Source organism: Salmo salar, chromosome ssa29 (assembly GCF_905237065.1).
Source record: "Salmo salar chromosome ssa29, Ssal_v3.1, whole genome shotgun sequence".
NCBI classification, from domain to species: Eukaryota; Metazoa; Chordata; class Actinopteri; order Salmoniformes; family Salmonidae; genus Salmo; species Salmo salar.
In genome coordinates, this window is record NC_059470.1 from 916,676 (window position 1) to 929,620 (window position 12,945).

Genomic DNA, 12,945 nt, shown 5'->3' on the forward strand with positions numbered 1-12,945 from the left:
GGCTGGGGGCCGGTCCAGACCAAGAAGGTTGAGTCATTAATTTCTTTATATCTGGACTGAATACATTTCCAGCCTTCTCTCTCTGGTCTCATCTAATTCTGTCTCCAACAATAATGGAGATGACTGCTTCGCTGTGTGTTTGTGCGCGTGCGGGTGGGTGTGGCAGCATGTGTGTGTTTGCACGTACGTTCGTACATATGTCTGTGTGTGTGTGTGCTTGTCAATGTCTACACGCGTGCGTTCTCAAACCTTGGATTTATTTATCCTTGGCCAAGAATAGAGTAGAGGAGATGGGGGTTAGTTATTTTCTGTTATTTGGATGGAGCTGTCTAGAAGGGTTTAAGTGATTTTGAAGGGCCTGGGATTACGGAGGGCCCTTCAACTACAGCAACAGAGATGTGTATTGACTGGCTGCAGCTGAGACTGGTAATGAAACGGCGTGCACCTGCCTCCCTGAAGGAAAACAAAGAGATTCCCTCTGACAGAGCCAATGAAACGCAGGCGCCTTCTGGGCGCCGAAAGGCTCCCTAATCGAATGAAACAACTTGTGCTAATCAGACCACAGTATTAGACCGATCCACTTGGGAGGGGGAAAGGGGGTAGTTTTGGATCTGATTGAACTCGCTCTGGAGTCTGTTTCTGTCCCAAATGGCACCCTATTCCCTATATAGTGCACTAATTTTGACCAGGGCCCAACCGGACAACCTTAGCTGATATTATCCACCAAGCAAGGGCTTAATAATAGTATTGTGGGTATTGCTATGATATTAACCATTGATGATGATGATGGCATTGTGCATGGCTTGCTGTTACAGTAATGTAGCTAGCAGCAGTGCATCTTTTCCACTGTGTGGCAAGCTGACGGCTAATTATGTCTGGCCGGGGTTCGGTTAGAGCAGTGGGGGTTTTATTGAGAAGGATACACCGCAGGAGAAATGGCACTGATAACATAGTCCTAAATCACAACATGCTGTCCTGCCCATAGTGGAAAAAAGTCTGCCCTGAATGTTAGCTGTAACACAATACTTCAACTCTAGGGTACACACACACACACACACATAGCTGTATATACAGTATACACACACACACACGCACACCGAGACATGCCTTATTGCCACACATACACGCATGCAGAATTGTGCTTTAGCACAGCGTTTAACTTTGTAACGCAGTGTATGTAGGTCCTTCTCTATCCCTTATTAAGTGACTGTTTGGAAAAGAACAAGCTCAAAATAATTTAGCTAGACGGTCTCTCTCTTTTGTAGCAGATCTGCACAGTGCTTGCCCGACCCGCGCCTCCTCTATGTTATGGAAAGTATTAAAGGATTGGATCAGTTTTTTTTTTCCTTTTCTTTTTCTCTCTTCAGTCCATAATTTTCATGCTGTCTTAGTCTTACTTGGTCATCTTGCATCATATAGCTGGGCTCATTAATCAATGTTTAAAAGAAAGAAATGAGAGAGAGAGAGACCTACTGCCATGTGCAGAAATGTGATATTAGGTGTCATAGGTTTGGGGATTTTGGCTTAATCAGCATCTGTCAGAAATCTGAAGATGCGCTCTTCAAATTCGGGATATATTTATTTTTGTTTGATACTGCCGTACTGTAGAGCATTCAAACCAGACCATTTGTTTGGGTCACTTCACGGTGGTTGTCATGTCTGATTGATGCATGTCCGTGGAATGCCACCACCGCAAAGACTTCCTTACACACACACACACACACACACACACACACACACACACACACATACATAATGTTCACATACACACACACACACACACACACACACATATAGTACATACTACATACATACATACATACCATCTACCCAAAATAGTCTAAGAAGAATCAGAAATCCTAGCCTAGCAGTTGTGTCAACTGGACAAGCATGAAGCCACTGGCAGTAAATTCACAAAGCAGCAGTGAAATACATGGAAACCCTGTTCTCCCTCCTTTAATTTTTTGTTCTCTTTTATTTTATTTATATTTTTTGTGTAATACTTTTTACCCATTTTTTCCCCAATTTCGTGACATCCACTTGGTAGTTAGTCTTTTCCCATCGCTGCAACTTCCATATGGACTCGGGAGTGGCAAATTTCGAGAGCCATGCGTCCTCTGAAACACAAACCTGCCAAGCCGCACTGCTTCTTGACACGCTGCTCACTTAACCCGGAAGCCAGCCGCACCAGTGTGTCAGAGGAAACACCGTACAACTGACGACTAAAGTCAGCATGCATGCGCCTGGCCCGCCACAAGGAGTTGCTAGAGCGCGATGGGATAAGGATATCCCGGCCAGCCAAACCCTCCCCTAACCCGGACGACGCTTGGTCGATTGTGTGCCGCCTCATGGGTCTCCCGGTCACCTGCTGCGACGCAGCCTGGGATCGAACCCAGGTCTATAGTGACGCCTCAAGCACTGCGATGCAGTGCCTTAGACCACTGCGCCACTCGGGAGAAGTTTTCTCTTTGACCTCTAGAGTGGAGAAGGAGGAAGAGGTCAATGTACTTAAAACGCACCAGACAGGTTCAAAAGGCTCAGATGAATCACATTTCTCTGTGTCCCAAATGGCACCCTAGTCCCTATATAGTGCACTAGTTTTGACCCGGGCCTATAGGCGATAGGGTGCCATTTTGGCTGCTTCCTCTGACATGAGAGAAGTTACATCAGAGGTACATGGTATAAACTGAGGCTGGGAGGAGAAATGGATAGGAATGCGGCAATAATGTTTTTATGGTCTTTGAGAATATGACATAAAAGCTTTAGACCACACTACGTATGATCCTTATATGAGCTGCACAGATAGCTATGTACGTGCGAGAAGAGGATTGAAATGCGTTGCATGTCGTTTGGGGAAAAAGTTAATAAGTGCTTGAGTGATAGGGCGGTGTCCCAAATGGAACCATATCCCCTATATTGTGCACTACTTTTGACCAGAGCCCTATGGGCCTTGGTCAAAGTTGTGCACTACATATGGAATAGGGTGCCATTTGGGGCGCAGATTTCATCCAGAGAAACCGTTTGGCTTAGTGTTCAGTACTCTCACCTACAGCACAAATATGACTCTCAATATGTTACATCTTTCGTACATAAAACCAGAAATGCACTGTTGCCAAGATAATAATAATAATAACTGTTCATCTGTATCTGCAGGCATTTTGTACAGACGGCACAAATACAGTGCCTTCAGAAAGTATTCATACTCCTTGACTTATTCCAGCTTGAATTCAAAATTGATTAAATAAATACAATCTCACCCATCTACGCACAATACCCCATAATGACAAAGTCAAAACTTGTTTTTAGAAATGTTTGTAAATGTATTGAAAATGAAATACAGAAATATTATATTTACATAATTATTCACACTCCTGAGTCAATACTTTCTAGAAGCATCTTTGGCAGCAATTACAGCTGTGAGTCTTTCTGGGTAAGTCTCTAAGAGCTTTCCACACTTGGATTGTGCAACATTTGGTCAATATTCCTTTCAAAATTCTTCAAGCTCTGTCAAATTGGTTGATGATCATTGCTAGACAACCATTTTCAGGTCTTGCCATAGATTTTCAAGTATATTTAAGTCAAAACTGTAACTTGGACACTGAGGAACATTCACTCCCCAGTCCTTAACGATTACAAGCATAACCTTAACATGATGCAGCCACCACTATGCTTGAAAATGTGGAGAGTGGCACTCAGTAATGTGTTGTATTGGATTTGCCCCAAACATAACACTTTGTATTCACAACAAAAAGTGAATTGCTTTGCCACATTTTTTTGCAGTATTACTTTAGTGCCTTGTTGCAAACAGGATGCATGTTTTGGAATATATTAATATGTTGTTCTGTACCCAAAAATCTCAATTTAATCAATTTTAAATTCAGGCTTTAACACAACAAATTGTGAAAAAAGTCAAAGGGTGTGAATACTGTCTGAGGGCACTGGTACATACTGTACACACACAGCCTCCTTTCTTCCCCTTACTGACTGACTAAACTTTCTCTTTCTCACTCCCCCCTCCATCTCTCTCTGATTTGTAGCTGGTTTTCGCCGGAGCTTCCGCCTCAGCAGGCGAGACAAGAAGACCAACAAATCCATGTATGAATGTAAGAAGAGTGAGCAGTACGACATGGCTGACGTGCCGACCTACGAGGAGGTGACTCCCCACTGCAGGCAGAGTGGGGCCAAGCACAGACTTGTGGTCCTCGTCGGTGAGTAACACACACACACACACACACAGACACAAACACACACACACAGTCACACACATACACACAGGCAATGGCAGAGTGGTGCCAAGTAACTGACTACTGACACTCTGGGAGCAGGGGGACTGGGCTGGTGGTCTTGCTGTAGTCGGTGAGTAACTGACTACTGACACCATGGGGGACTGGGAGCAGGGGGACTGGGCTGGTGGTCTTGCTGTAGTCAGTGAGTAACTGACTACTGACACCATGGGGGACTGGGAGCAGGGGGACTGGGCTGGTGGTCTTGCTGTAGTCGGTGAGTAACTGACTACTGACACCATGCGGGACTGGGAGCAGGGGGACTGGGCTGGTGGTCCTGCTGTAGTCGGTGAGTAACTGACTACTGCTACCAAGGGGGACTGGGAGCAGGGGGACTGGGCTGGTGGTCCTGCTGTAGTCGGGGAGTAACTGACTACTGCCACCATGGGGGACTGGGAGCAGGGGGACTGGGCTGGTGGTCCTGCTGTAGTCGGTGAGTAACTGACTACTGACACCATGGGGGACTGGGAGCAGGGGGACTGGGCTGGTGGTCCTGCTGTAGTCGGTGAGTAACTGACTACTGCTACCAAGGGGGACTGGGAGCAGGGGGACTGGGCTGGTGGTCTTGCTGTAGTCGGTGAGTAACTGACTACTGACACCATGGGGGACTGGGAGCAGGGGGACTGGGCTGGTGGTCTTGCTGTAGTCGGTGAGTAACTGACTACTGACACCATGCGGGACTGGGAGCAGGGGGACAGGGCTGGTGGTCTTGCTGTAGTCGGTGAGTAACTGACTACTGACACCATGGGGGACTGGGAGCAGGGGGACTTGGCTGGTGGTCCTGCTGTAGTCGGTGAGTAACTGACTACTGCTACCAAGGGGGACTGGGAGCAGGGGGACTGGGCTGGTGGTCTTGCTGTAGTCGGTGAGTAACTGACTACTGACACCATGGGGGACTGGGAGCAGGGGGACTGGGCTGGTGGTCTTGCTGTAGTCGGTGAGTAACTGACTACTGACACCATGCGGGACTGGGAGCAGGGGGACAGGGCTGGTGGTCTTGCTGTAGTCGGTGAGTAACTGACTACTGACACCATGGGGGACTGGGAGCAGGGGGACTTGGCTGGTGGTCCTGCTGTAGTCGGTGAGTAACTGACTACTGCTACCAATGGGGACTGGGAGCAGGGGGACTGGGCTGGTGGTCCTGCTGTAGTCGGTGAGTAACTGACTACTGCTACCAAGGGGGACTGGGAGCAGGGGGACTGGGAGCAGGGGGACTGGGCTGGTGGTCTTGCTGTAGTCAGTGAGTAACTGACTACTGACACCATGGGGGACTGGGAGCAGGGGGACTGGGCTGGTGGTCTTGCTGTAGTCGGTGAGTAACTGACTACTGACACCAAGGGGGACTGGGAGCAGGGGGACTGGGCTGGTGGTCCTGCTGTAGTCGGTGAGTAACTGACTACTGCCACCATGGGACACCAGGGGACTGCTAGGCTGTTGGAATTGGAAAGGCAGAGGCCATTGTTTAAGTCTAAAACTGGTTTCCCTAGAAACCATTTTTTTTTTTTTAAATATTGCAGATAGATTGTAGGTTCCATCAATTGAATTGTCTGCATCACTTGCTCTGACTCTCAATGTTTGTTTTCCCTCTTTTTTAGACTACAGAATTGTTAACACTTGCCTTTAAGGCTGTGCCTTTAAGGCCTCCAGAAGGCTTTGTAAAGTGCCAAAATCTTGAAATGAATTTAGCCACTTTTTTTATTGTTTCTTTTGTAGCTTTGAGTAAAGCTTTGTGCCAACGACTGGTGGAACAATAACGTTAAGCCCAGGTGCAACAGAATTAAGACTTAAAACCTGAATAGAAATATTGGAATTATTATTGCAAATGACACAAATAATGAATGTATACCTCACACATCGCTTTTTCTTCTCAAGGTTAGATATCCTACTGATCGGTGCAGCTGGATATGAATCATTCTTCTTTCTGACGATATTGCTCTCTTTCTTTTTTATGCTCTTATTAACAGAAGAAACAGAGAGGCTTGTGTTGAGGCAAGGCTGTTTTAGCATGATTGACCAGGCCTTGGTATTGTGAAACACAGTGGTATGGACTTCATCATAGGGTGTTGCTAATTAGCTAGCCCATTTTCTTGCCAGGCAGCATGTCCGGTTGTGCAGCACAGTGGAAGCCACCACAGCCTCTCTCTCCTCTGTAACACTAATGTAAATATTTTCAATTCACTTCTGTAATCTGGACAACAACATGTGGACAATTTCACACCTAATGAAGCAAAGGACAAAGGAAAGATCTGATTTATGTTTCCCCTCCTTTATGCTTTCCTTTCTTTTTTCTCCCTGAAGTTGTCCCACTTTTTCTTATAAGGAACTCATGAGGAACTCTATTTTTCTCTCCCTTCCTCAATCTATCTCGATTTTAAACGTCAGGCGCCTCATTATGGGGGGAAAGTAAAGTCGGTGTGTAGTTCCTCTAAACACGACCATGCAGTCTTCTGTGCTGAGCTTGCCTTGGCCCCATCCTCATTCCTCTTTCCATCTCCACAGACACACACCCACACTCCACTCAAAATTAAAACAGCATTCTTCTCATTGTTTTCCTATTGGAAGGAAGGTCCCTGGAGCATCCAACATCCATCTAGCTATTTATTCATCAATGTGGATGTAGAGTCAAAAATAAGCGCTAACGAACAACGTAGACCCTCTACTCTCCCTACTCTTATTAGAATGGATGTCGGTAACCGAGAGATTGCATTACAAAGAACAAATCAAGATGCTTATCTGTGGGGCCAATAAAAATATATTTTACACATGCACAGTTCACTGAAAACCACTGATGTTTTCTCAAATGAAATCTGATTATTTATCAGAGCCAATTGATCTGTTTACCTCTACATTCTTCCCTGTTTTACTGTAAAGCTAAGGTCAATTTAGTTTCACTAGAATCTGATATTCTTACAGTAAGTGGAAAAATGTAATACATTGAATGAGATTTAATACATTTACAAGAAGAAAAAGGTTACGCAAGTGCAGATATTTTTGGTTTCAGTAGTAGGGTGAAATGGCCTTATGATATTGTTCAGCATATAGTTGTCGTCCTAGGCTTAATGGGCTGAAGAGAGCAGGGTAGGCATTGGGACGCTGAGGTTACTCTAGCCCTGCCTGCACTGTCTGGCTGGGTGGTGGGAGGCAGTGGAGGTTGGATAGGCCTCACACCGTCCACATCGCCCCTCCACTTCCCCTCAGCTCTAACTCTATGTGATATGCTCTGCGTTTGGCCTGGAAGTTATTAAGACTTCAGATATTAAAGGCTGTTTCTCTAATGAGGGCAGTAATGCAGGCTGACACTTTTACTGGCACTGCAACCTGCCTGCCTGTAGCGGAGTAGAGGAGGGCAGGAGCACCGACCCACCACGTTCCCTCCTTCCCGATGGCTTGGGGAGAGAGAGGGGGGAGACGCTATACAACACAACTCAACACACTATAACAATCAAGTATAATCCAGAAACAATTGCAAAAAAATATGCTTTTTTATTGGGGCTTTTTTATTTTATAAGGTTGCCATTGTATAGGAGATTGTTAAAAACAAACAATGCACAATAGAGCAGTCTCTATTTATTTCTGCTAGTTCTGACAATAAGCACCAGACCAGAGACCACAGTGTAGTGTAGGCCTCACAGGCAGCGTACTGAATTGGCAGAAGATAGCACAATTGGAATCCACCACAGGCCTTAATGGCTGTCCGAGGCATTCTGAAGAATGTCCTCCGCCGTACATCAGATGTAGAGATAGTGAGAGGCTGTGTCCCAAGCAGCACCCTGTTCCCTATAGGCCCTGGTCAAAAGTAGTGCACTATTAAGAGTATAGGGTGCCATTTGGGAGCGCATGGAGAGGGAGCGATGTAGAAGGTGAGAATGGTGTAATGAGAGCTGTAGAAGTGTAAGGGAGCATGAGCCGTTTGTCATCCCACAGTGAGGTGCTCGTAGTGGGGCCTGATACGCCGGGAAGAGGGGCCAACAACCACCGCTGCTCAGCTCTACACCGCTCTACTTCAGACAAACAACCGTGTTTGAACTAAAAACTCTGATCTCTGGGGCTGTGTACCAAATGGCTCCCTATTCCCTTTATAGTAAACTACCCTATTGGCCCTGGTCAAAAGTATTGCACCATAAAGGGAATTGACTGACATTTGGGAAGCAGACCTAGACTGGGGGAGTAGTAGCATGGCCGCCTGCAGCCTGCTTCTCTGTCTTACCACTGTTCTGAGATACGGGTCATAAAAGGCCTGTATTAGTACGCTCCAGCGCCTTTAACACCTACAACAACATGCCAGATCTCTGCCGCCACACGCACACACATCCTTCTTTAAACAGCACAGTGACACACACACACACATTCTTCTTTAAACAGCACAGTCACATTCCTTGTGGTCTCTCAAAACAAATTAAAAAAGTTAACTCCGTTTCCTCGTCTTAATAAATCTACGTGGCGAGGAGCGTCAAGACCCCTTTTGGACTTTTTCTCTAAAAACTCTCCTGAAAGATTGATTGCTGTCTTCTCGCGGCCATGTGCTGTTTATGTGAGATGGCAACCGCACTTTGCTAGAGCACGGCGGCCCGCGCTATTGGTCGATTTCTCCTTTTTATTTTTCTTACACAGGGAACAGAGGATGAATGTGCTGAGGAAACAGCTTTTATCACTTACAGGGACCATGTGACGGGGGACATGTGGCCGAGCGGTAAACTAGGGCTCTGTCTGAAATGGTACTCTATTGTCTATGTAGTGCACTACTTTTGACCAGGGCTCATAGGGACTAGGATGCCATTTGGGAAGCAGCCTAGGACTTGAGAGTGTTACGAGTGTTATTGTCTGTCTGCATCAGGCCTCTAGGTGTGCGTTGCGTGGCCTGAAGTGGCTCTCTGTCTCTTTCTCACACACACACACACTGGCTCTAAAAGGCAGTCTGTTTGCACCTGTTTATCAGAGCAGCTTAAAACCTCTCTGGACGGATGGATGAGGAGGGGGGTGAAGTGTAGGTGAACACACCAGATAGGACAGAGACAAACAGACAGGGGAAATAGGATCCACACTCTGATGTCTAACAGTACAGCGCTTGTGTTCAACTTCAGCTTATAACCCCATCTCCCTCTTTTTTCTCTCTCTCTCTCACTCTCTTTTTCCACCTCATCCACATCAGTGAGTGAACTCAATGTCCATTTGTTTTAGATGGCAGCCTGCTAAACACATTTGCCTGCGAAAATGAATTTCCAGTAGGGCCTGATGCGTTCGTAGTGCCTGCCCAGAACGACAACCATGTCAGGAATTCCGTCCAGGATCAACCCTGCCTTTGTGCCTTTCTACAGGCGGACTGTAGAGAGCAGCTGTGGAGCTAGCTGCCGCAGTAACGCTTCTAGAACCAGGGGCATGGAACCTTGTACTTCCGGAATTGATTGTTGTGCACACTATTTGAAGACATTTATATGGAGTCTGTTTGAATTAGCCTCATATATGAGCTTAGCCATTCCTGCTGAAGCCATCTAGTATATCTTTTCAGGAGGGTGTAGAGGGAGACAGGGGGAAGAGAGAGAGGGGGAGATGTCAGAGGCGGGAGCGCAAGGCTCTGGAGCCGCAGACAAATCAATATTGCATCACCCCCCTTCTCTCTCTCTCTTTCGCTCTCCCGCTCTCTCTCTCTCCCTCCTTACATCTCTCCATCCCTATCTCCCTCTCTCGCTCTATCCCTCCCTCTCTCCATCCCTCCATCCCTCTCTCCCTCTTCCCTACTGCTCTTCCTCCCTCCCTCTCTCCAGTAGATGTGATGGAAAACCCAGCTGCCCACTGGGACGGGTCCTTGTTGATTTTTCAGGCTGTTCAGGGAAACACAACAAAGTGCTCTCTTGGCAGGCCCCTTTGGTGCTGCAATCCTCTCTCTCCCTCGCTCCTCTCCTCCTTTTCTCCTCCTGTCACTACACCCCAGTCATATTTACAGTAGTGAGAGCACAGAGGTCTCGGTCAATGAGTTTCACAATCTGGCCTTCTCAGTTCCAAACTGTGGATCAAGGTGTGTGGGTCTGCCTACAGTAGGTCTGTAAACACCAGCACACAAACGGTTGGTGCTGAAACTTGGCCTGAGCTCCATTTATCAGTGTCTGTCATTGGCGTATGGGACGGAAAACATTCTGCTCCGCTGCGTCCTGTCCTGGACCTGGCCTCTGCCTCGCTCCTCCGGCCCGGCCTCTCGCTAGCCCACCTTTATTATGAGGAGGCAGTGATGACTGCATGACTGATGTTGTTTTAATAATGCTAAACTCCCTTTATCTTCCTCCCTCCTTCCGTCCCTCTCTGCCTCTCTCTCTCTTGCGCACTCTTTCTCTTTGTCTCTCTCTAGGTCCCACGGGGGTCGGTCTAAATGAGCTGAAGAGGAAGCTGCTGATCTCTGACCCCCAACACTTCAGTGTTACCGTGCCACGTAAGTCTACCCACTTGTGACCCGTAGTTACAGTTAGACACGCACACACACACATACACATACACACGTATTTCCACCTGCCGCTGACCCAGACTGGTGTAGGTGTGTGTGCGTGTGTCCACCTGACGCTGACCCATAGACTAGAACATCTCTGCCAGACCAGGAGTGTGTGTGTGTTGGGGGGGGTGTCTCTCTCTCTTCGGTTGTGGTCAGTCTGAGTTTAGATATCCTCTCCTCCATATGTTTCTGATCCTTTTATTGGCAGATGGTTTTAGGGTCTGAAGTAGTCATTTGGTTTCCTCCTCAGCCTCTCCTACCATCCCCAGACAGTGAGACTGACAGATGCTGACAGATGGATGCTCTTGTCTTTGTAATCAATAATAATAGAAGCTCTGTGTGCATCCCAAATGACACCCTGTTCACTATGTAGTGCATTACTTTTTACCAGGGCAGATGAAGCTGTGTAGAAAATATTTTTCCATGACATAGTGAATAAAAAATATTTTACCAGGTAAGTTGACTGAGAACACGTTCTCATTTACAGCAATGACCTGGAGAATAGTTACTGAGATGAATGAGCCAATTGGAAGCTGGGGATGATTAGGTGGTCATGGTGGTATGATTGGGAATTTGTCCAGGACACCGGGATTAACACCCCTACCCTAACGGTAAGTGCCATGCGATCTTTGTTGACCACAAAGAGTCAGGATATCCGTTTAACGTCCCACCCGAAAGACAGCATCCTACACAGGGCAATGTCCCAAATCACTTCCCTGGGACATTGGGATATAAAAAAATTGACCAGAGAATAGATTGCCTCCCTACTGGCCCTCCAACACCACTTCCAGCAGCATCTGGTCTCCCATCCAGGGACCAACCCTGCTTAGCTTCAGAGGCAATCTAGCAGTGGGATGCAGGGTGGTATGCTGCTGGCCAAAAGCTATGATCCCTTATTGATGTCAACTGTTGAATCCACTTTTATCAGTGTAGATGAAGGGGAGGAGACAGGTTAAAGAAAGATTTTTAAGCCTTGAGACAAGTGTGACATGGATTGTGTATATGTGCCATTCAGAGGGTGAATGGGGAATACAAAATATTTAAGTGCCAGGTGCACCGGTTTAAGTGTGTCAAGAACTGCAACGCCGCCGGGTTTTTCATGCTCAACTTTTTCCCATGTGTATCAAGAATGGTCCACCACCAAAAGGACATCCAGCTAACATGACGCAAATGTTGGAGTCAACATAGCTTTCGACACCTTGTATTCCATGCCCCAACTAATTGAAGCTGTTCTGAGGGCAAAAGGGGGTGCAACTCTGAGGGCAAAAGAAGGTGTTCCTAATGTTTTGTACACTCAGTGTATAGGGAATAGGGTGCCATTTTCGACGGCCACTCTGTCTAGTTTCTGGCTGCATTCCCACAGTGAGCTGAACCCTCATACACAATGACTGGTGGTGTACACTGAACGTACAGGGTGCCAGGTTAGATTCTAAACTGAGGCCAAATGCCCCCTGTGATTTTTAAACTGGTAAGAAATCGGACAATCACCGTGGATGAAGGGGTTTTAGCATTCTGCTGCCAGTTTTTTTCGCCTTCGCGGTTGTTGATAAGGGTGAAGGTCCATAGACCCATTCACGGAGGCACACACACACTCACGCACAGACACACTCATACACACTGAGGTGTCTGGGGGTGACTAACACCAAGGCGTTGCTCTCAGTCTGGGGGACTGTGCGTCTCAAGGCCCCAGGCCTCCAGACAGACACACACACTCTCTCACACACACACACACACACACTCACACACAGACACACTCACACACACTGCGCTGTCGGGGGGTGACTAACGCCAAGGCGTTGCTCTCAGGCTGGGGGACTGTGCGTCTCAAGGCCCCAGTCCTCCAGACAGACACATACACTCTCTCTCACACACACACACACACTCTCTCACACACACACACACTCTCCGACCCAGGCGAGTGGAGTGGTTCTCCTCCTGACTGTGTAATTGTCTGTTTTTCGCAGCCCGTATGACAAGCCGAGAGTGATGGAGGAAACAGTGCTTTATTTTCTACCTCCTGAAGAAATGCCATTCCACTGCCTCATGTTTTGGCACCACCAATGTACTCCCTTCCCCTCTCTCTCTCCTCTCCCTCCCCACTCTCCACCTCCAACTCTCTCTCCCCGACCATTCTCCCTTACCCTCTATCCCCCTCTCCCTCCATCTCTCCCCCTCCCTCCATCT

The 12,945-nt window shown here is 47.3% G+C and overlaps 1 protein-coding gene across 7 annotated transcripts in view; it reads left to right on the forward strand.

Annotated features, from left to right (window-relative positions):
• Positions 1-12,945, forward strand: part of LOC106590020 (MAGUK p55 subfamily member 7) — a 284,039-nt gene that overhangs the window by 248,048 nt on the left and 23,046 nt on the right. For all 7 annotated transcript variants that reach the window (XR_006762736.1, XR_006762737.1, XM_014180502.2 and 4 more), the window contains 2 exons: positions 4,038-4,208; positions 10,624-10,704. Coding sequence is in view for 5 of the 7 variants with exons in the window: in XM_014180502.2 (XP_014035977.1) it covers positions 4,038-4,208; positions 10,624-10,704 (252 nt within the window). In the remaining 2 variants the exon portion in view is untranslated. The remainder of the gene's footprint in view (positions 1-4,037; positions 4,209-10,623; positions 10,705-12,945) is intronic.